Genomic DNA, 25,331 nt, shown 5'->3' with positions numbered 1-25,331 from the left:
CGTCGTGTGTACATCGAGGTCGTGCGTTAGCCTATTCTATAGAAATAAATATTATACGGAACCCAAACATTAGACGATTCTTATAATAAAAAGTACATTGCTCCGGAAAATAGAAACCGGCACGTGTTGACGCGCCTCGACTTTTTTTTTATATATTGAAATAGGAAACAGGTTTGAGCAGAGGCATTAAGTTGTATAACAGCGTTATAAAAAAAAAGCACCGAGTTAAAAATAAGCTGTCGTTTACAGTATTTTATATTTTTTATAGATAGCCTATTAGTACCGGTCGGAGGCACCACTTGTTGTCAAGTGGTCCAAGTTTCGTGACAAAAATGATAAGATTTTTTGATAATTAATAATTTGGGTGCAAAACGAGTATATAACGCAATTAAGAAGTATTTATCGTGTTTTTCCAATTACTTTTACTTTGCGATATTTCGACTTTTGATAGTTGAAATAATCTAAAACAATCAAACACTATTTTTTTGTTACTGTAACATTTACAAAACATGAGAATGAATAAAAATAATCCATTTATATATACAACATTTAAGAATCAGCAGCAAAGTTAAATGGCCCTCGCTTTCTTGAAATAAATTTGTGAGCGCAGGTTTTGTTGTAATCGAAATGTTTCCAATACTTTACAGTTTTCGGAAGACTGTAACTAACGAAACACTAGTAATTCTAACGAGCTTTTAGTTGCCGGCTTAGCTTATTGGATGGGATCTATGAGTATTTGTTGTGTCGCTTAGTTTTCAATCTGGTTGTAAAGTAAGTAGTAATGCACTGCTAATATTCTTCAGTACAGTGCATTTTTTATGATATCCTTTTTATTAGGCAATAGCGGCAAGCTCCGGCTCCGCTCGATTAACAAAAATTTCAAAGACGTTGTTTTATGTTTAAAAATAAAAGAACCCTTATTGCGGTTTAACTATAATAGTAAGACAGACAGATAGATGCTGTCGCGACACTTTTTGTAAATAATAATGTGTACATTATTTTATTCTATCATGAATAGTTTTCGCAGGGCACACGATGTATAGAATATTTTAGGTAATTTTTTTAAACGGTTACATTATTGGATTTTTAGTAAGGATCCCTAATTTAAATATATATCCTATTTCACTCGGGAATAGTGTAGTTTCTAAATAGTGAAAGAATTTTTCAAATCGGTTCTGTAGTTTCGGAGCCAATTCAATACAAACAAACAAACACTTTCCTCTTTATAATATTAAGTATAGATTATGTCTACGGATCTACGAGAAAATACTATGAAAAAAATATCATTCACGGATCAGTGTCCAATAGACGTTTGTAACCACTAAAACTCAACAAAACACTCTGTCGTCGTCGTGGCCTAAAGGATAAAACGTCCAATCTCAGGCGTGTACCAATTTTTCTAATGAAATACGTATTCAACAAATGTTCATGATTGACTTCCACGGTGAAGGAATAACATCGTGTAATAAAAAACAAACTCGCAAAATTATAATTTGCATAATTACTGGTGGTAGGACCTCTTGTGAGTCCGCGCGCGTAGGTACCACTGCCTTGCCTATTTCTGCCGTGAAGCAGTAATGCGTTTCGAACTATATTGAGATCTTAGAACTTATATCTCAATGTGGGTGGCGCATTTACATTGTATATGTCTATGGGCTCCAGTAATCACTTAACACCAGGTGGGATGTGAGCTCGTCCACCCATCTAAGCAATAAAATATAAATAAATAAAACTAACGTTCGTCTAATTTTGAATCATAGTAACGTGTTTTTTTACAAAAGCAAATTAAAGAAATTCTTACTTTGTCCGCAACTGCTTGTGAATGTACATAGCATTGCATAGAATTTTGGGCACAGCCTTCGGGTTCTGCCTCAGCGATGCCATTTTGGAAATTATTCATCACAGATTCCCAGCTTTCTTCACTTAATTCACCGGTCATTACTTCCTCTTCGGTGAACTGTATGCCGATTAAGAATGTTGGACGAATCTGTGAAAAAAAATATTTTTTTAATTCATATTATTAAAAAAAAAAATTAAGGTAAGCATTTTTCAAAAAAACAGAAAACCAACCGATATGAGCTTAAGCATAGAATTAGACCTAGAACTTGTAACGCCTCGCATTAGCAATTAACATATTATGTAGTTAAACGGCTCGTCTGTGCATTGATTGCAAAAGATGAACTATTTGTTCGTCTTATGTGTTATGTATAGGTAATATTAATACGTCATAAACATAAGTTACATAATTTTAATAGACCAACTAGAAAAAAAAAGCCACCGGCCTCACATATCTTTAATGATTATTTGATTAAGATAAGCAATAGAAAAATATTAGACAATGACTTCAAGAAAAAACAAAAGAATTATACTCGTATTGAAAGAAAAAAAATAACTATACATTGATTAACACAAACATTCCGCATACGCATAGTTTTTATCTAAGCCGTGTGGTAATAATGTTTTTATGTAAATCAATCCTTTTATTCTTGGGTGATATGGAATCAATTGAAAATCAGTAATCAGTTGTTCTTTAAAGCGCTGATAAGACCACGTGTACGTGCATAAAAAGCGTTGTGCGGACACGAGTCTTCAAGGAGATTGTTTTATTGCTTAGACGAGCGAAATATCGCTACTCACCTCGAGACATGAGTTCAAGTCTCAATTCTATAGAACAACGGTTGCCCTACCCTTGAAACCGGTAGTAATTGGCGACAGAAATAGGCTTAATTGTGGTAACTACCGGTGCAGTCGAACGAGATGCTCCATCACTAGGAAGGTACGGTAAAGTACCTACCCCCATATTTCCTATCTCGTTATGAAAACCATCATCCTAGTAAATTCTGCCGCGAAGCGGCGATCCAGTTTGAAGACGATCAGGACAGTCGTTCTACAGTACAATTGAGACTTCTGCCTCATTCATGTCTCAAGATGGATGGCGTCATTCACATTGTAATGTCTATTATTTCAACAATAAATAAGGTAAACTAATACTGAACAACACAAAAAATATTTATTAGATAATAACGTTTCGGAAGACGAAACGGTATTAATTTCTGCACCGACGACGTAAGTGAAAAGAAATATTAATTTACATAAACATATATCGTTCTAATGTTTATAAGTTTATAAAAATTTTACAAAAGTGCCGAGTAATACAAAGGTGTCTTGGTGACGCCCGTCCGCTTCAAACGAGGCCGTGGGCTGTATGTAACCAGTACTAACTACCCGCTACCCACCTGTCGTTGTTTTCGGGAAAATCTCGACAAATACTTGTACATAGATATTTAAATTTGAACTATGTTCAAGCTCAGATCTCCTTCAGGCATGATGGAATTAAGAAAACCGTCTATTGTCATATTCCAGAAAAGAAACAAAATGTGTTCCGACAGATTTTGAAACATTTTTTTGCTCAATAAAAGTTCATAGTTCACTTCATTTACTATCTCAATTAAAAAAAAACCCCGCCTCGTCCTTGTTTTCATTTGTTTCTGCATCAAAACTGATAAATAGGGAAGTGCTGTGTTGAATATCCATACTATTATTTAAGGATGGTTCACACTGGCTAAGCGATGTGAAACCACGGAACGATGACCTCTTCCTTGCAAGAGGACGACCAAAATTTGACAAACAAATTAACGCGTTTAGTAGAGCTGCATTGTCGATTGACAAAATTCATTAGCCTTTAACGGTTTTAGAATTAATTTTAGTAGGTTTAACTCTCGCAATATCTATACTCATATTATAAATGCGAATGTTTGTTACTCAATCATTCAGAAATTCCTGAACGGATTTAGATGAATTTCACACTAAGGATTTTTACAACCTGGATGTTACTCTAGTAATATTTTATCATGGTAAATGAGATGGCCCGGCGAGACCTGGCATATATGCTACTTTACTGTCAGTAGCTTCAAGAGACTATTCGCTTTGATAGATGGGTGAGGTCACGGGGCTCAGCTTGAAAGGATTTGCCCTAGCAAGAGCAGTGCTTCGCTGAATCTACTACCGGGTCGGAAACGCGACCCACTGAGAAGGTCCGACTCGAAACTCAGTGGGTTGTGCTATAAATGTCAGTTCACTGTTTCGTGTTGTTTACGTACCAACGGATCTACAAATCGAATGGTATAAATAAACCACAAAGTGAAACAAGCAACTTTTAACCTCGAGAAAATAAAATATAAAATTATTGCATTATTTCTGAATTACAAACTTCAAACTTATTCTAATTTTTCTTCTAAATTGTCATTGTGCCATACCGGCATAAAAATGAATGACGCGTTAGTTCGTCATTTTACTGAAAACGTTATTAAATATTCACTATGAAATGCTTCTTAGTCATAAGCGCTGTCCCCATTCTTTCGTCTCGACGTTCGACGTGACAGACCGCCGCTATCTTAGTTATCAAAGACCTATTCATTTTCGGCCTAATTCTTTCTTCAATAAACTATCTCCTCCGGTTCACGTATTATGCATTTATTTTAATTATGATAATGCAGAATTTAAAACTGTGAACATATTTTTTTTATCGAACGCTATCATATCGCTTAACGGTATGCACTAGCGTTAGTTCCGTAGCGAGTGCTAGTGAGTCCTGCGTAAGACAACCGGCGAATATGATTTTGGCGGTCGTTGCCGGCGAAGATACACGTGCTTCAAAAAAGTTATTATACAAAAATTCCGGCTCGTGAATATTACTATGAAGTATTTATTTTTGGATCTGCATCGTATCACTTGAGGTACTTCGTTTTGAATATTGAATTTTAGTGAAAGTGCTTTACAAGAAATATTTTACAATTTTGTGATCACCGTATAAATGAAAGTGTGATAAAAAAAATATTGTGATTCCTAAATTCTACTTAGATTTATAGGCTTTTAAATAGCAGATTATTGAAGAAAAATTAGAAAAATATAGAATTTAATTTTAATTTAAAGATTACCCCCAGAATAAGCTAGATTTAGATCGGCATTGATTTTAATTAGGTTGATTTTTGAAGCCGTTTTTTTACTTTTCAATTTTATTTACGCCCATTGATTTTTTAGCGCTTTTATTCAGACCACATTTGGTACACAGAAAGTGAAAGCCTTGGATGACCTATTTTCAAACTCGTTCCGGGAGCACAGCATTAACTCGCGTTTAAACAAAGTTGTTGTTATAAATATTATATTAGTCTCGTTTATTCTGAATTACCTACATAATATGAGGTGTGGAATTTTTTTATAAAAAAAAACCACGATATATTATTGTGTATAATATCCTGTAGCATTTTATTTAGTGAGCACGTATTTTGAGGGTAGCACGTTCACTATCAGTGTTATCGTATCATGATTAAAGTGAATTTACCTATTGCACTAACAACTAATAAATGCAGTAATCGAAGACAGTAATCAATATATAAACGTGACATAATAAATTTCGGTGCATTTCCTGTGTCATTGTGGAGATAAGGCTTAAAGTTACGTAAGAACAGGCGTAATAATCACTTTCATTTTAGAATATTAAAAAAAAAAAAAATCGTATACCGATCTAAATATTAAGGCGCATAGTACAATTTTCATGGGTAACATTTTACTGAACACAGTATATTTATTATGATTTCATTAAAGCCATTCATGAACAAAGTACTAGGCAACAAAGGTCAATACCCGGAGACATTTATTTTAAACGCAAACAGTGCTAGCAAACACAGTATTTACGTACTTTAAAAAAAAAATTAACGTTCCACTTTTAATTAAACATAAAAGTGCACATCAGCTAGTTGCAAAAATAAAGGGCAGTATTTGTTTTGTTAACACGTTTGTAGTTCTTCTGGTAAAGAGACAAATGCTAATCACGATTTATGACAAGGATAAGCAAAAAAAATTTTGATTTTGGTGAAATATAAAAAAAAAAGCTTTGAATACATATGTAGAGTATACGACTCATCTGATTTTAAGACGTCGCCATGACTTATTGAAATCGGCTTTTTCTAGAATTTCATTTGAAGAATGACTAAAAATCTGAACTACGTCTAACGGTTTTTTTTGTCTCTCTGTTTATCCACTTATTCGGTCGAGCATCGAGAAATTATTTTCTGATGGTGGATAAGTGTGAGTACTGAAATATTGGGAGTCCAAGATGCAACAATGAAACGACATTTTTCACAAACCAGATAAACAAATTCAAAGTAGGCTGGCGAATAGATAATAATGCAACATAACAGACAAACATCTAAGCGGTCTAAAAGTTCTAAAGGAATTAGGAGTAAAGTACAAATGCTTTCAGTAAATCCTTTTAATGAATATCGTGTTAAATATTCTGAGATAATTCAGTTTTTCAACAAGTCATGAGGGCTAGTGAAATGTAGGTAGTTATATTCCCATTTATGAGACAACAACAACATTGAATGAAATAACATGGAATAGGTAATAAACGGTCTAAGAAAATTGTTATGTCAAATATATTAGAAAATGTTAACAAAAAGTGATTATGTCATACTATGCTTGATAAATCGACAAGATTTATTTATACATATGTATATATAAATAAACTTGAAGATCAAATTGAATTTTCTGTTCCTAGTGGAGTGTGATTGTAAGAACGCACTGTTCTCGTTCGTAGAATTATACCTAATATTTTATATTTATTTCCAGTCGGAGGCTCAACAAGGTTTCAAGCGCCTCTTTTTTCATATACATATACCTATTATAGTGAATTTTTGGTACATCCTTTTTAAATACATTATTTCAAGATAATTATTTTTACGAAAACAATATTCGGATGTTTTTATGTAAGTAGACTAAGTATATTGATTCTATTTTCGAGTTTATATATGATGTCTTTGTTAATCCACAATTTTAAGAAAGATAAAAAGATCTATTTTAGATATTATTTGGTACCTCAATTAAAATCGGTTAAGTAACGACTTTGGTCTTGCTAACGCTGTCGCGGTTTTTTTTCCAGATCTACCATAATTTAAAATGATACCAACACTTATAGCGACGTTCGGTTTAGCATCGGGTTTGGCAATTACATATTACTTATTTAAGTCGCCGAACCCACCAGAATTAGATCTCCAAAAATGGTGGGGCAGTGGATCTCCTGTTGCAGTAGTAGACACATCTATTAGACCCTTCAAAATTGAATTTAATTATACGGTACGTTGTTTGTCAAGTTCTGCAGTCTCAATTACCAAATATTTGTGTGCTTTATTAGAAAGTTTACATTACAGATGATTAAAGACTTAAAAGAGAGATTGCATAATCGTCGAACATTTACAAAACCGCTTCAAGGTATCCAATCTGAATACGGTATTAATACCATCTATTTGGAAACGGTCCTCGATTATTGGGTTGAAGATTACGACTTTAAAAAAAGAGCGGACCTATTGAATATGTTTCCCCATTACAAAACAAATATTCAAGGGCTCGACATTCATTTCATCAGAGTAAAGCCCGACGTGGAGGATGTCGAGGTTCTGCCGCTTTTGATGTTGCACGGATGGCCTAGTTCTTCGAAAGAGTTCGACAAAGTTATACCAATGCTGACGAGGCCTAGAGTAGGCTATAATTTTGTTTTCGAAGTAATCGCCGCCGATTTACCTGGTTACGGATTTTCTGAAGTGAGTTAAATTTCGCTTAACCCTTTTAGTGCTGAGCTTATATTGACATATTTTGCATAAAATTCTAAGAGATTTTTGAAAAGTAATTTATAAAAAAATTAACTTAAAATAATTTTAAATGGTTTAAATTTATAAATGTTATTAACTTATTTAAAACTTTATACATGCGCGAGCTAAGATACGTCCGTACTGGCCGATACCCAACACCTATAATCAAACCGCGCAATAGTCGATATTCCGACGCTCCGGACTTTATACGCATTAATTCTATCGACGGTTCGCGATCTAAGGGTTAAAGTTGTAACAAATAAATACCTAATAAAAATCATCAAAAAACAAAGTGGTTTAGAAGCACGCCGTAACAAAATACGAACTTTAATTTGACAAGTTTTAAGTAAAGTTTATTATAAATTATACTCTTTTTGAATGTACAATTAAAATGTATAGAGAATCACTTTACATATTCGATTACGGAACCCTAAATACGGTGCGGTCACTATCGGGGTCACTTAGCCACTGTTACACGTGTCTGTTTTTTGCCGAGATCAAGTTCAAGCATGACAATCAAATCACAACATAGTATCCGTAAAGTCTGAGTGTACGGTAAATACAAATTTGGAAAATACGCCATTATTCTATGTATAATTATTTTTTTATTGCTGAAGATGAGAAGCGAATTCCGTTTTTGTGTTTTCCTTCAAATTTGTAGCGGATAGAACAGTGGCTCATACTTAATATCGGGTAAACGGATAATCTTTTCTTGAAGGTCTTCGTATGTCGTTTTTAGTCACGTAGTACTTTAGAGATCCTCATAAAATAGTTTTTTGTATGTAAGAGTTTTTAAATTATATTCGTTGTGTTCGTTAAAATATGTCACAAGCACGTTCGTTTAAAATGTCACTGATTTCAGGGTACGAACAAACCCGGTCTCAATCCAGTTCAAATTGGTGTAATAATGCGAAATTTAATGATGCGGCTAGGCTTCGAAAAGTTCTACATTCAGGCTGGAGACTGGGGTTCGCAATGCGCAACGCATATGGCCACCTTGTTCCCTGAACAAGTCCTAGGGTAAGTGAGCATTGGTGCTGTCATAAGGACGCAAATTAATTTTTATTAGTTTCACAGCAAACCAGAGCCACCAGATCATATATGTTTTAAAATCAAGATCCCCAAAATTTAAGTCATGGTATTAAGAGGAAACAATTCAGATTTTCAATGATATAGATACATCAGAACCAAATTGTTACAAGGAAAATTCTATACTGTTTTGGAACTGCAATATCTCTTTTTTAATCAGTTTATGGAATAATTGAATTTGTGAAAAGGCTCGATTCCAAAAAATAGAAACAACATTTTATTTGTGGTTTTAAACTTACTGTGATGCATTGTGATTGATATAATTTCAAACTTACGTTCTGATATACATTTTTTATTGCTCAGATGGGTGGATGAGCTCACAGCCCACCTGATGTTAAGTGGTTACTGGAGACCATAGACATCTACAACGTAAATGCGCCACCCATCTTGATATATAAGTTCTAAGGTCTCAGTATAGTTACAACGGCTGCCCCACCCTTCAAACCGAAACGCATTACTGCTTCATGGCAGAAATAGGCGGGGTGGTGGTACCTACCCGTGCGGACTCACATGAGGTCCTACCACCAGTGAAAATATATAATTTTAATAAAATAATAATAATGGTAATAAAAGTAATATAATATATCGATATGTATGATTGTGTACGAATAAAAGACGAAAAACCAATTTTCTGCATTGTTGTTTCGATAGATGATGTTATGTAGTCGCTCAGTAAGACGGGTTTTATGTAAATCCTATACAGAATGAATTTTTCATCTAACATGGCATACATAATAACTACGCATATACATTTTATAAATTGCCATGGTAACCGTTTCTATAACACTAACACTTTACCAGAGAGTGACATAAACAATTCTTTACCGCGGGAAAATTCAATTTGCTTCATTATTACCTGCCTATTTCTGCCGTGAAGCGGTAATGCGTTTCTGCTTGAAGGGTGGGGCAACCGTTGTAACTTACTTGAGACCTTAGAACTGATATCTCAAGGTGGGTGGCGCATTTACGTCGTAGATGTCTATGGGCTCCCGTAACCATTTAACACCAGGTGGGCGGTGAGGTCGTACACCCATCAAAGCAAAAAAATAATACTGATTAACAAATTGAACACCGGTGAAATGGCGGGACATGTCTAGTATTATTATGGAAGTAAATATACATAAATATAATTATCGATATTATAAAAACGAAAGTGCGTTTGTGTATTTGTTTTTTTGCTTTCACGTCTTATACTACGATAGATATAAGTGATCAATACGAAAATGTTCGAATACACTGTGAGGAGTACCTTTTATCCCGAAAAAAAAATGCCATTCCCGAGAGATTTAATTTTTTTTCATACATTAACGGGAGTTATTTTGCAAAAAAATACAATATTTAATTAGCAGTAATCTACCAACCAATTAATAAATAAGAGTGGCAACGTATACCTACTGCACGCTCCAGATGGAACTATAATAGTTAGGATTTATGTTTCTTTCATAATTTATTAAATTTAACAAGAAATTCATATTGATACTTGAACTCTTTAATACTAACAACTTACATAATCTTTTAGCTTATATGACTTTATTTTGAAAGTGTTTTTAATTCTTTTTTTTTTTATTCTTTTGTTGTCTCTTTTTTAATTATCTTCAATCTTAATTTCAGATTGCACACAAACATGCCACTGTCATCGAAGCCAGTTAGTACGTTAAAATTAATATTAGGCGCTTTAGTACCAAGATTAGCCGTCGACCGGAAGTATGCTGACAGAATATATCCATTAAAAAATCTTTTCTCGTATTTGCTCAGAGAAAGTGGATATTTTCATATTCAAGCTACGAAACCAGATACGATTGGTGAGTATCCCTCGTGTTTCAATGACTTTTAAACAAACGATCTCACGGTCTGTCGTCTGTTAATTTATTATAGAAACGATACCACATTGTTTCATAAATACCAGTCATAAATACATGAAGTTGTAAGTCTTAATTTTTAAAAGCCGCCCCATTTTTCTTAGATTTTCACGATTCGTAGATACAATTAGAACTACGTTTACGGTTTAATCTTACCATTGTATTATTGTTACATTGTTTCCGATGTTTGGAATCCTAACACGGAGTTTTCGAATACGCGTGATTAAAAAAAAATTAGTTAATTATGGTCCATAATATTACTAGTTGGTCTTGAAACCGAAACATAACAATGAGATCTAAATACTATACTATGAGACCTAAATACTAAATAATAATTACTCAAAGACTTATTCTGAAGCATAATCATGACATTTCTTTATTATTTCGCTAAAAACGCCGACTCGTTTGACATTCGTATGTAACTTGACTTGTGCCATTTAAGAAGTTTCCAATGTTCTTGGATTATGAATGAGCAACGAACGGTATTTTAGAATTAGAGAATTTTAGAATCCCTTTACCAGAGTCTAATTAAGTACCATTCGTTAAATTAACCATATTATGTACTATTACGACACCGGTTTGCTGTTTATGTGTTTCCAAGTACTTTTGCTAATTCCTCTATAAATATCAACTACGTCATTTCGCAGGGGTGGCACTAACGGATTCGCCGTCAGGTTTAGCAGCGTATATAATTGAAAAGATGGCCATTTGCAGCAGTAGAATAGAACTCGACACGCCACACGGAGGCCTTCAACATTTAGACTTGGACGACGTTTTGGATACAGTCACTATAACGTGGATGAACAATTGCATTGTTACATCCATGAGACTGTATGCAGAAGGATTCGCACTGCCCGAAGTGCAGACAGTTCATGAGTAAGTTCTCTATTATTTAGGTTTTTAAAACCTCAAAAAAAAACAAACCCGCAAAATTATAATTTGCGTAATTACTGGTGGTAGGACCTCTTGAGAGTCCGCGCGGGTAGGTACCACCGCCCTGCCTATTTCTGCCGTGAAGCAGTAATGCGTTTCGGTTTGAAGGGTGGGACAGCCGTTGTAACTATACTTGAGACATTAGAGCTTGTATCTCAAGGCGGGTGGCGCATTTACGTTGTACATGTCTATGGGCTCCAGTAACCACTTAATACCCGGTGGGCTGTGAGCTCGTCCACCCATCTCAGCAATAAATAAAAAAAACGCTTTTTGTACATAACGAAATCTTTGAACGTAATTTCCATTAAATTCAAGGCGTTCGATTAACATGAAAATTTGCACACGCATCGAAGACCGATGAATGAATAGAATAATTTTATAATTTCGCTCTAATATCGCGATCAGCATTAAAAGGAGAAATTATAAATTAATTGTTAGTTAGGTTTGCTCTTTAAGCGTTTTTTTTTATTTCAAAGCTAAAGAACGTTTTGAAAAACTATTTGTTAGACTGGAAAGTATATAATGAATTTGTTAATTAATAGTCAAATTAGTAGTACCACTGCATTAATAAAGTTGAAGGGAAAAACGCCACGCCATTTATAACGAAATCCCTTTTTACAGCATACCGACCTACGTACCTACTGCTGCAATAAACTTCTTATACGAAGTTATTTACCAACCGGACTGGATTCTGAGGGACAAATTCAAGAACTTGGTTAGGTCAACCGTTATAGAATCGGGAGGGCATTTCGCCGCCATGCAGACACCCAACTTGCTGACCGACGACATTTTCGATTCCGCTGTGGAATTCTTGAAGTTTCACGAGAAAAACAAACGAATTCGAGACCAAAATTATTAGTGAAAACTAATCGTAGACTTACTAAAGACAAATCAGATTTTAATGTTCGCTGAACTCATTTATTCCAGTCATTGTACCGAACTTTATTTTTTGATTTGTTTTTATAATGATAGAAAATGTAACATAGAATAGCAAAAAAAATCCACAGCAGTTATTTTAGGTAAGTTAGTTTTAAGTTCTTTCTCCTAGTTTATTTGCATTATTAGATTAATGGGCACTACTGAGCTTTTCAAGTAAAATTGAATATTTAGAAACAATTCTTAGGTATCAACTTTTTAACGCATTTTCATTCATACCTACGCGGAATACAAACGAGGCTGAATAGGATAAAACCATTTTTAGTACATTAATAGAGTTATTCTAGTATCTATATTCTCTGTAGACATGAATTAAAATGCTAGAACTGTTTAGAAAATTCTAGAATTTTATCTGTAAGTGACTGGCTCGGGTTGAACTAAGCGTTTTAGTTATGCATGACGGTGTGCTTGCTTGATCTCGTTCGTTCTAGATATAATTTTACACGAATGACTTGATATATCTGTTTATATCTTGAATAAAGCAGCTGGACGACTCATGAATCGAAGTTTAGATGAAATATTACATTTGACATTTGTATTATTTTTAATTTAGTTTAAGGTTATTTTGGTAATAATAATAATAATAATAACATAATAAAATGTATCATAATAATTGCGACCGAATGTGATTTGTGTGTTCAAATGTTAATTATGTATGTTCAATCGTATTAATTTATAATTGTGAAATGATGTCTTAATTATTTGTGCATAAAGAACATTTTAACAATTTAAACAATAATGTCTATAAGTAAATAGCAAATTTTTCGTATTACTACGATCGATTTTAATGTAATGAACATATTATAATTAAATACATTAGGCCTAAGCTTACATTGCCATTATATTAGCCATATGTTATGTGTTTGTTTCGTATTAGTTATATAAGTTAACTTTTAATTTCTATGACCTAGATTATTATTGGACAATCATGATTATAAGATTATTAATGGCCCGAAAGTATTACTAATGTAATGATTACTAAACTAATGTAATGATACGAAATATATTATACAATACTAATTCGAACTCACTTGTCTTTGTTCAATAAATTCTTCCAATTTAGGGGGCGCAAAGAAACCTGGGACGAGGAAGTCACTTCTAGGGCTGAACTGCTCCACCTTCATGCGTCCACCCAAGTTGAATTTCGCACCAGCGTAATATAAATTCCTGTGAAACAAATTATATTAGTAGTACAAAAAAGGTGCGTGTAACTTTGTGCACATGAAAGAAGTGAAACTTCTTTTGCGGTGGGTACTATTGTGGTTTTCTTTCTTTTTTATCCTTAAATCAAATTGGTCTTTTAATAGGGAGTAACAGAACGACCTAACTCGCTTTGTCCTTTCCCTCTCTCCACAGTCGAGTGGTTTGCGAGACGTTCTGTTTATTTTCTCTCTCGCTCTTCCTAAATTGTATCTTTTTTCTCTAGCCTTAACGACTCAGTCGCGAGTTAAATTTTAGTTTCACTCCGAAAATATTTGTTAGGTTTATTTTGCGGTTCGACTAGTTAGATTAAAATATCGATATAAGAAAGCAGAATTGTCGTAACTTGAAAAAACCAACCAGAGCCATATGTATAACATAAAATGGTAAAAAGGGATTTAACTCAAAATGTAAGTTTCTCCCGTCGATATACAAATAGTGTCCATTTGTATTCACGGCCCACCTAATGTGAAATGGTAGCTGGAGCTCTAAAGTCAATATCGTAGGATATTGTGGTAGGACCTCTTGTGAATCCGCGCGGGTAGGTACCACCACCCTGCCTATTTCTGCCGTGAAGCGGTAATGCGTTTCTGCTTGAAGGGTGGGGCAACCGTTGTAACTTACTTGAGACCTTAGAACTGATATCTCAAGGTGGGTGGCGCATTTACGTCGTAGATGTCTATGGGCTCCAGTAACCACTTAACACCAGTGGGCTGTGAGCTCGTCCACCCATCTAAGCAATAAAAAAAAAACTGTTCCCGTTCAGTGACTTTGTATTATTTTACATCAGCTTTTATTTTTGCATTAGTTCGAAAATAGGACACGCGAAATTGATTTAAAAAAAATATATCATAATCACCTGTTACTGATCAGCTTGCCCTTGATGTTCGTTAGTTGACCCTCGTTCATGTTCGGAAACTTGTGGTGCAGGTACAGGCTGGCGGCGAACTTCAAGAACGAGTCCCCCAGTGTCTCCGGTCGCTCCAGATCGAAGGTGTCGTTTGAGTTGATCGTGGTGAGCGCGGCGAGCACGTCTCTCAGTTCCGGACCTCGCCCGGTCGGCGTCTTCTTTAATATTTCGATTTTATCAACGTACCTGCGAACAGAACATCGTAGTAGAAGTACAAGAACAAATAAGTAGTTTAATTTTCATACGAGCAGGCATTGGCCAAAGCAAATGTAAGGTATAGCTGTCCCAACCTTCAAACAGAAGCACATGATTATTTGTTCGCTTTTATAGAAAATCCAACTAAAAAATAGAAAATAAATCTTAATAAATTTGAATTAAAAATAGTGTAAGATAAAATGGTTTTATAGTAAAAAAAGCGTCGGGTGCTTTTCAGGATATTAACCAAATAACCCTTCTACTCATATCTGTTCATAAAATATTTATAATTACTGATATAATAGCCGGCAAACTTCTTGAGCATTTGTCGACGTAGTGGGGGTAAGTTCGCGCATGGTACACTCACGCGCAAAAACATTATTTACTCTGCGTCATAATGCTATTAAATTATTAAAATCAACATATTATGTATTTATTTATATATTTATTAGAACATCAACAAAAAATATAGGTTAATAATTGTAATAATTTAACCTTGGGGTAAAATAGATATTCCTTCTATTAAGTCAAAACTAGAGCTGTTGCCAGGTCTTCGTTCAGTTGAAGCGAAGCTAGTACTTGTAATTTTTTTTTCGTTATCATAATCTTGACCATCATCATCATCACTGTTTTCATCACCCGAGTCGCTATCATCGTGATGAGTCGACATAGGGCTCATCGGTGTAGTTTACAACTCGGTCGGTTCGGTCTTCTTTTTTGTCTATAATTAATTATTTTTTGAAGATATTCGATTCCTAGTAATCGAATGTTACTTTTTTCAATTACCAGCTTCCGATTACTTTCTGTTTTTTTTTCCATCTGAAGCCTAGCTCTTTCATAATTCGTCGTAAGCTTCATTACGAGCCATTAAAATTTATATCTTCTTTAAAATTTTCGAAGCCTTTCTACGATACGGAGTTTCGCTGCTTGTTATGTAGTTATTATGATTACATCTTTTTATTACAGATTGAACGAAACTATCCATTCCGGTAACTTTCTTCTTCCCTGATCTTTTCTTACCCGGAGTCCGAGACACGGCGAGCAAGCCAGAGCCTTTAGCTTCGTTAATAATGCACCTAACAGTACTCACTGATGTTTTTCTTGCTTCCGAAGTCTGTTTTACTTTTTCCATATCATTCTTCTCCTGTTTTATAATGAAGCAATATACGTCGTACACAATTTTTCTTCCCTTTCTTTTGATTACTTAGGGTGGATTCGACCAAACTTAAATTTATACTCGAGTAACTATACGAGGAATAACCTATTCCATGATTTTAATCTCGAGTAAATCCATAGTCGTTTTTCCACGTATACTTGCGCTAGGAATAACAATACGCGAATAGCAGAGTGAATGGTGAACAAAAATAAAATCCGGCAAATAAATGTTGTTGTACAACGGCATAGTGTAAGAGCATACAAATCGTCAACTCGATTTTGCCGTATTTTAGTGTGAAAAAGTAGCTGTTGTGTAAGATATTCAGCTGTCAAACGTATTATTTTTATTTGTTGTTTGTTTGAGGGAATTGTCAAGCTTTGTCGTGTGGTTTTATCTTTTTTCGTTTAAACGTTGCATTATACAATGCCAGACTATTAATAATAATTTAGTGCATTGCGTTGACTTGAAATTAAAATAGAATAAATATTTATGAAATGACAGAAATCAGATGTTGGACTGACTGACGCCATTACTTTATTCTAGGAATTGCTCCGTTATTCCGTGCGAAACGGCGGTATAGTAACAATTCCCGAATAGGCCCACTATTCTTAGAATTGTAGATGGTAAAACGTAAAATTGATTTACTCTCGATTAACTGACGAGTTATTCTAAGAATAAGATTTACTCTTGTTTGGTCGAATCGACCCTAAGTACACCAGTTTGTCGCGGCATAGTGTATTTTTTATAAAAAATCAACAAACACTCAACGTATAGAAATGGCAACAAAGTCAACAAGCAATTATAACAAATAGCTTAACAATTAATAAAGATAGACTTTTCACTGTACGCAAGCGTACTTTTGGGAGCAAGCGGAACGAGGGCGCGGTGCGGGACGCAAGGTTCGACTGATCTACCAATAACGCGCTCGATACGATTTCCCCTGCCGTCGCGCCTCACCCTCACCACCAAAGTGATCTAAAATTCGGTTCTGCGCAGTCAAGGTCATTTGCTCAAGAAGTTTGCCGGTTACTATACCATGCACCCCACGCTTTTTTTTCAATAAAATCATTTTTTCTTACAATACATCGGTCCTTAATAAGTATACCAAATTTCGAGTTAATCCGACGTTTTGAAGGGGGTCAAAATTATATTCAAAGATTCCGTTACATGTTAACATACATATGTCTGAAGCTAATAAAAGCGTATTAAAACTAGTGTTTTATGCAATTGCTATTTTTATCTATTCTTCTGCTATTCTTACTTGATGGGCGGCGGTGCTATAGCTGGGGCCTTAGGAACGATTCTCGGCGGGGAACAAGGGTTGTTCGATGCAGACGATATCGGAGCCGACACAAACTCGTCGTAACATTCTATGTCCATTAACGTGATGGTCGACAAGTTACGCTCTACGTCGATGGGTTCGATTCGTTGCTGTTTAGTAAAAAAAAAGTTTTTAATCCTTTTAAAAAGCGATCGGGTCATTATTTGGTGCACAGGCAATTTGTTTTTATTTATTTATTTTTTATTGCTTAGATGGGTGGACGAGCTCACAGCCCACCTGGTGTTAAGTGGTTACTGGAGCCCATAGACATCCACAACGTAAATGCGCCACCCACCTTGAGATATAAGTTCTGAGGTCTCAAGTATAGTTACAACTGCTGCCCCACCCTTCAAACCGAAACGCATTACTGCTTCACGGCAGAAATAGGCAGGGTGGTGGTGCCTACCCGCGCGGACTCACAAGAGGTCCTACCACCAGTAATTACGCAAATTATAATTTTGCGGGTTTCATTTTTGTTACACGATGTTATTCCTTCACCGTGGAAATCAATCGTGAACATTTGTTGAGTTCATTAGAAAAATTGGTACCCGCCTGAGATTCGAACACCGGTGCATCGCTCAACACGAATGCACCAAACGTCTTATCCGTTAGGCCACGACGACTTCAAAAGTTTTTCAAGCTGTCTTATTATGGTGACTAAAATACATTTTCCTAACCACAAATTAAATGCAACATTATAAATATTTTCGCTACATTCTGTTTCGCACAGTGCTAAATTAAATCGCAAATTTCAAATGACGAAGTCTTTTACTGGACCACCTACCCAAAAAACAGCATTTATCCGATTAAGTCATGAAAGAAAATAAAAAAAAGTTAATAATACTTTGAATTTCTTTTTTTTTTCACTAATTATGAAATAAAAATACTTTGAACCTACGTGCACACTTCAGCGTATTCCTACTTTGCATACAACAGTACTTCTCGATTTAGCAAATTTATACTGGTTGGATTGATGAGGGTATTGCTTAAATCCTACGTTTAGGATCTATTTTCCCATATCGGGCAAATATTTGTGTTATGAACAAATTTCTTTAATATCCCCATATACATTATGTATTTATGTTAACGTTGGTAAGTTTTCATAAAGTTCACTGGTTTCCATAGTACAACTGAGTTTCTTAATTTGGATTTTGGATCTTTCAGATGATCTTGTGCGATTAGTAAATGATTTTTTATTCAAGACTGCTTAAAAAATAATCAAATTTATGTTTTTAACCATGCTCTCGGTTTCTATGTATGAGTTGAATTCAAACTTATACTTATTCTTTATTATTTGTGGTGTCCAATTGTTATGTACACATTATTTAGTCAATATACTAGTTGGTGGTATGACAGAAAGTTATCATAGCTATATAATCCTTAAAATAATATACAAAGACAAAACAGTTAGGTACCATTTTCTCCTGCGTTTTTCAACCGATAATCTTCTTTGTTTTTTATTTGTTCTTTTGTAGCCATTGATGAGCTTTAGTTATAAATAATAATCTTTATAATTTTTTTATTTTTTTTCATCAAGATGTCAATTGTGAAAATAAAGAAAATGCAGTACACAAACGGAAGCCTTGAGGTATCAGTAATTGTGGTCCAATTTTTATTATGAATACTGAGGTATACCTACTAGAGGTATCAAAAATACTTACATCCCAGGGGTACTCTTTGTCGATTTTCTTTCTTTGCAGTTTATATAAGCTCTTTTTTAACGGTACAACTTTCTTCAAACAATCATCTGTGCCTTTGTGTATTCTAAAATACAAACAATAAATACAACTTTATGTTTCATAGAAATTTTCAGTTACGTAAAACAAGTAATTTTATCAGGAATTATGAGATATTTGAGGTGAAATTAGTTCTACTTTTTAAATATCTTTTCTTAAGCTAGATTTTTGAAATGTCTATTTTAGTGCTAGAAGCGTTATCATTTTAGGCTTAAATGAGCCTTTTTTTTGCTGTATTGCTGATGTATCTTAGGGACTCAAAATTAATCTCTAAATGCTAATTTACTAATATTTAAAATTAATTCTCTTTTTTGTGTTTCTATTCGTTCCAGCATTGTATTTACGATTGAGTTAAAAGTTCTTGATCGTACTTTCGAGAAAGAATCTGTAATAGTACAGTAGTGGCAGGAATTCCTAGCCGGTAATAAAATGTAATAAATACGATGTGAAAATATGATTACCTGTCAATAGTGTGGACATGAAGTGGTTCTTCAACTTGGGACAATAATGAATTTATGGCTATATACCGGTCCACTTGTATCGGTTGAAATGATTCCGCTACAATCAATGTAAAACATCGATAACTTTTAAAAATCGAAAAAAATAAACATATTTTTTAATCGATGTTGCCTAACTCTTAATAGAGATAAACAAAAACAACTCTTACTTTTAATTAATGATACTTACTTTTTTTCAAAATTGGTTGCCCGTATTTAGTGGCGTTTGATATTTCCACGAGCAATTCATGTGCCACTAACAACATGTGAACTCTGAAATAAAATTCAATCTAATATTTAATAACACTGATTTAATATAAATGTTAATGGAATGTTCGCCGGTAGTGTCTTAAGAGTCCGCACGGATGGGTACCACCCCCCGCTTATTCCTCTGCGAAGCAGCAATGTGTTTCGGTTTGAAGGGTGGAGCAGCCTATATACTTTAAAAATAAGACTTAAAATTCATGTTTCAAAATGGGTGGTGGCGTTTACGTTGTTGATGTCTATGGGTGCCGATGACCACTTAACACCAGGGGTCCTTGACCTCGTTTACTCAACAATGCTATAAAAATAATAATAATGATAAATTAAGAAAACTTTATGATTACCTGTGAATAATACTGGGCAGTAGCGTTGCCTTATACCACAGTACTCCTGGGTAATCGTATTTAATGCAGAATTCCGGTATAAATATCTCTGCAAATCCCTTCGGTTTATCGTCGCCGAACGCAATCGATATCATCTTCAGCTGCTTGTCTGTGAACGCTTTGAGCGTTGCTGCTCGGGGTAGGAGGCAGTTCATCCGCGTGCTTATGTTACGTACCTAAATGTTTGGGACAAAAATTTAATAACACAAGTCAGTAATTATTTCCACACTCGTATTAGCCGGTACTATGGCTGCCTATGCCTCTTTACTGTAATGCAAGATTGCCGCAAGCAAAAGCTTTTTACGTTGCAAGAGATGATGAGTTTTGAAGCTATTCATTGAATGAAACAGACATTTCTGGCCTGAGTTGTTTGGTGGCGCCACTATTGTTAAGGCCGTACGCTCGGCTGTCCTTAGAGACAATAAAAATGTCGCGATGTCTATGGTATGAAGGTAATAAAAGGCGGGCCTGTTGATTCGTCAGCTATCTGTTCATATTACAAAAAGTTTTGTTGATATATTTTTATTAGAGAATGGATCTTTATTTATTAATTACATTTTTAATTAAATAACATGCATGACATACCTCCAACAGTGGTTGACTTTCACTTCCTAATATATCCAAGTTATAGTTGTTTGCATAATAATTTGCATACGATTCATAGCAGTCAGCATCGAATTGAGATTTCGGCGTCATGTATTCGAGAACCTTCGTCACGACGTACCTTTATAAAAAACATTGAAAGAAATATCAAAATGTAAAATTAATAAGTACCTATTATAATTTATAAGAATTAATTCCGTTATCAATAAAACGCATTTTAATCAACGTCTAAATTCTTATTTTTAACTATGAATGGGCTGATGGTTTTTACGATAGTAATATACGACTTGCAAATTCGTAATTTTTTTTATTGCTTAGATGGTTGGACGATCTCACCGCCCACCTGGTGTTGAGTGGTCACTGGAGCCCATAGACATCTACAACGTAAATGCGCCACCCACCTTGAGGTATAAGTTCTAAGGTCTCAAGTATAGTTACAACGGCTGCCCCACCCTTCAAACCGAAACGCATTACTGCTTCACGGCAGAAATAGGCAGAGCGGTGGTACCTACCCGCGCGGACGCACAAGTGGTCCTACCACCAGTAAATAAAAAAGTTTAAAAAAATAGCCAAATAGGCTTGTTATTTAGACAAATATTACTTTCACTTTCAAATTATTATGACTTTACCATTGATTCGGGATAATTGTTTTTTACCACTGAGAAAGATCAGAATTTCGGGGCTTGATTTTCGAATATAAATATATAAATAAAAAGTAAGCGGCTTTTCGCTCATTCAACTCATCAACATACCGTTCAGGTAGAATAGTCCCGCGATACCAGGGCGTTACAATGCAATTCGTGTAGTTTTCTTCTGTGACTACCAGCGATTTTCTTTCCTGTTAAAAAAATTCAAAAGGTTTTATTTACTTAACTTTCTACCAAGCTGATATTCTTCGAACACCACATAACCTTAAGTAAACGAAAATACGGATACCAATAGGACGACGAAAGATAATAGTTTTGTATACGATAATTGGAAATATCTATACTAATATTATAAAGAGGAAAGATTTGTTTGTTTGTTTGTTTCGAATAGGCTCCGAAACTACTGGACCGATTTGAAAAATTCTTTTTCCATTAAAAGCCGACATTGTCCCTGATGAACATAGGCTACTTTTTTTTTATTTTTTTAAATTTTTTTTTTTTGGTTTCATGTGTGTTTTAATGTTTCCGAAGCGAAGCGAGGGCGGGTCGCTAGTTTTAAGATACATTTGAAAAAAATATCCAAATAGACCTGTCCAAACTCATTCTCTTAGAACATTTTCTTAGTAATGACAGCATGATACGATTTTCGCTTATGATACAATACGATGATATGACTCAACCGATACCGATCCACTAACGGTGCTTCTTTTAGGTACCTCAAGCACCGGTCATCGTCCTTGTCGAGCCCGTCGCTTGCGACAAAGGACTCGACGAGTAAATTAACTCATAGATACAGCCCACTGAGTTTCTCGCCAGATCTTCTCAGTGGGTCGTGTTTCCGATCTTGCTAGGGCCAGTGTTAGCAACACCTTTGGTTTGAGCCCCGTGAGCTAACCTACTCGCTAGGGTAAAGCTGATATAGCGTTTCAAGGATATCAGCATAGGTAGTCAAAAAAAACGATTCAAGGCTCAGGACTGTTCGTTCTGTTTTTATTACCTCAACTGAAGGCGCGGCGACCGGTGGCACCGTGTGGTGAGTCTGCATTGTTGCCCAGTCAATGTTGTATCCATTATGTTCCAGTACCGGGACAACGTACATGCAGTTTTTAGTTCCCTCGAATATCAGAAACTTCTTATTGATCGCCAAGATTTGGTCGAATAGAAAATAATGGAATCTGTAAAGAATTTAAATGACTCAAAAAGAACTTTATAATTTTTTCAGTCATTCTTCATCATTACATTAGAATAAAGATGTATATTAGATTGCCCCCGTAATCAACAAATTAAAGAGCGGACGGTTAGCGTGGTATGGACATGTGATGCGTAGAGAGAAGATGCATGTGACTAGGAGATGTATGGAAATGGTAGTGCAAGGTAGAAGGGGAAGAGGTCGACCGAAAAAGACATGGATGGAGTGTGTGAATGACGATATGAGAGAGAGTGGAGTGAGTGTTGAGATGACGGCTGATAGAAGAGAAAAATTAGCTGTGCCGTCCCCACTTAGTAGGATAAGGTGGAGAAAAAGAAGAAGAATAAATATGTATATTTAACTGAAAATGCTTTAGCTGAAAACCAGTGTGATCAAAGATATAAGAGTCAAAGAAATATTGAGATTTTAGCAAAATGAATGTTTGAACTGAATACTACTGAACTAAGATCTCGATTGAAGCATAGAGCCTAATATATAGAGACGTAAGCTCAATGCGCTCAATGGAAAAGAGGCATATGTAGGAGAAACATTTTTTGACCAATTTCACTTTAAATAAAACTGATAGGCAGAGTTTTAAACGCTTTGCATTCCAAGACGTACAGAGTTCATTCACGGTTATTACCCAGCCGTGCATACTTACTGCTTCACTAGCTCGAATATAATCGGGGTCAGTTTTATAACTGCGTAATTGACTTCTATTGACGTGGTGATTTCTCCAACGGACGTGAACGCTGGGAACTCGCACAGTTTAGGCAAAGGCTTCTGCGTCAAAAACCCGTAGCATTCGTTTCTCTTTATAAAATCGTACAAAGCCTTTTCACGATTATCGTTGGGTTTCTCGAATGCCGCCTCCATTTTTATTACGTGAAGATAGAATACCGAACTATCTGGTACTGCGTCTAGGTGTGACGGGAACTGAAATCAATTTTAGTAGATTATGTTATTGTTTGTGAAAATGAAATATGTACGTGATATATATACATAAGATGGTATTTTTTATTGCTTGGTTTGGGTTGGGATGGCCCACCTTGTGTTTGGTGGTTAAGTGATGGGTGACCATTGTTTTATACAATTTTATATTCGCACGCACGCCAATGGCCAATGACCCGCAATGATAGTATGTTTTATTTATTTTATTGGTATTGACGTATGACCTTACGGCCCTCTTATTGTTAGTGGTCACCAGAGTGGTCACCACTTCAATTGAAACACATGGTACCTTACCGATGTGGACTCACAAGACACTCTGCTACCACTAATTACGCAAATAAAAACTTTCGCGGGTTTCATTTTCCCTCCTCGATGTTATTCCTTCATCGTGGAAATTATTCGTGAACACCTTAAGTACCGTAATTCCATTAATTGGTAGCTGCCCGTGGGATTCGAACACCGACACAGTCGGATCACTTGATACGAATGCCCGCGCGTCTTATCCTTTAGGCCACCACGACTTCTTTCCTTATTACTATAATCGCTAACCACTATCACGTTCGAATAACCGGTAATTGAAATATCAACAGAGAAAGCGGCTATTATTAATGAAAGCAACGTCTTAATTTTAACGTTTGACAAGATATTAAAATTTATAATCACCTAAGCTAACTTTCATTTCTTTAAATCGTTATCCGATGTTCATTCGACATTTCGACTTCATATCTCAAGGTGGATAGCGGAGTTCAAGTTGTGATGTCTATGGGCTTAGAAGACAGCCAATCTATCCACTGTGAGTTCGTTTTTCTGCCAGTCACTATAGTCATCCATGGTGTATAGGCAGCGTTTTGACTCGAGTCAGCGATGTTTTCCTGCCAGGGACTATAGTCATCAATCGTGTATAGGCAGCGTTTTGACTAGTAACCGATAGTAGCGAAAGGGTTAAGAACAGTCAAACATAAGTTATTAACCTGTATTTTATGCTTTCGTTTTCGTTTCTTGGAACCAGGCTTGGGTACATTCTCTTTGATCTCGGTCTCGCAATCTTTAGTCCAGTTCGGAAAGCAGCCACGTATGTCATCTCGTTCGTAATCAACTTCCCTAAAGTAATAAATTGCACTCTCCAATTATTGAAACAATGAAAACGACTTTATATTATTTAATCACGCGGTTTTACTCCTATTATATGGAGGTGTAAAAGGATATTTGGTTTAAGCAACATTGTTGCAACTTTACACGAGAGCCAATACAAGCTTAAAATTAAAAAAAAATATCTTAAAAAAAACTTCTTCAGCTATTTGAACGCAGTAAACTTAACTGAAGTTCAAAACACATCTTCAGTTAAAAAAGATAAATGTCGCGCATTAAGCGAAATATTGCTTAAACCAAACAGCCTTTGACCCCTCAATATTATTTCCGAGGATTAAAATGCTTTAAATCTTTCGTTGGGAGAATACTGACTACAAATACTGAATACAAAAGAAAACGCGAAATTAAACCTTAAAAATAGTGTAAATTAGGTCTACGAGTTGCGAAAACCAAAGAAAATACTAAGTTTATTTTACAATAATTCTAGTCAAACACGTCACAATACAGTATTGTATTCTTAAAACAATTTTCTATAAGGCAAGTATCTAGCGTGTTCTGAACAGTGCTGCAAGGCGGAAATTCTTGATTTTTTTATTTTTTTTTATTAAGTAATTATCATGTAACAATTGTTTGATAGGTGGGACAACAATTATACAATACAATAAGAGATGGGTAACACCTTGCCGTGTTTATTTATGTATACTTCTGTAAAGCCGGTCGAGATGTA

At 35.1% G+C, this 25,331-nt stretch overlaps 2 protein-coding genes across 3 annotated transcripts in view; one reads left to right on the top strand and one right to left on the bottom strand.

Moving 5' to 3' along the window:
* Window positions 1-25,331, bottom strand: part of dcr-2 (dicer-2) — a 52,257-nt gene that overhangs the window by 11,730 nt on the left and 15,196 nt on the right. For both annotated transcript variants that reach the window (XM_021352183.3, NM_001193614.1), the window contains 13 exon segments: window positions 24,487-24,616; window positions 23,226-23,500; window positions 22,373-22,550; window positions 21,481-21,566; window positions 20,711-20,849; window positions 20,087-20,301; window positions 19,669-19,751; window positions 19,443-19,539; window positions 18,907-19,009; window positions 17,186-17,355; window positions 14,523-14,759; window positions 13,495-13,630; window positions 1,802-1,987 (listed from right to left, as the gene is read on the bottom strand). In XM_021352183.3, coding sequence (XP_021207858.2) covers window positions 1,802-1,987; window positions 13,495-13,630; window positions 14,523-14,759; window positions 17,186-17,355; window positions 18,907-19,009; window positions 19,443-19,539; window positions 19,669-19,751; window positions 20,087-20,301; window positions 20,711-20,849; window positions 21,481-21,566; window positions 22,373-22,550; window positions 23,226-23,500; window positions 24,487-24,616 — 2,035 coding nt within the window.
* On the top strand, window positions 4,616-13,489 carry Jheh-lp1 (juvenile hormone epoxide hydrolase-like protein 1). Its single transcript, NM_001166145.1, is given in 8 exon segments — window positions 4,616-4,736; window positions 6,631-6,767; window positions 6,941-7,134; window positions 7,209-7,598; window positions 8,509-8,666; window positions 10,347-10,537; window positions 11,242-11,470; window positions 12,149-13,489. Coding segments are annotated over 6 exon segments (1,383 nt in total). The 5' UTR covers window positions 4,616-4,736; window positions 6,631-6,767; window positions 6,941-6,957; the 3' UTR covers window positions 12,387-13,489.

The sequence above is a fragment of the Bombyx mori genome, chromosome 23, assembly GCF_030269925.1.
Source record: "Bombyx mori chromosome 23, ASM3026992v2".
Taxonomy (NCBI): Eukaryota; Metazoa; Arthropoda; class Insecta; order Lepidoptera; family Bombycidae; genus Bombyx; species Bombyx mori.
Note: the sequence above shows the minus strand (reverse complement) of the source record. Positions and strands in the feature narration are given on the sequence as shown.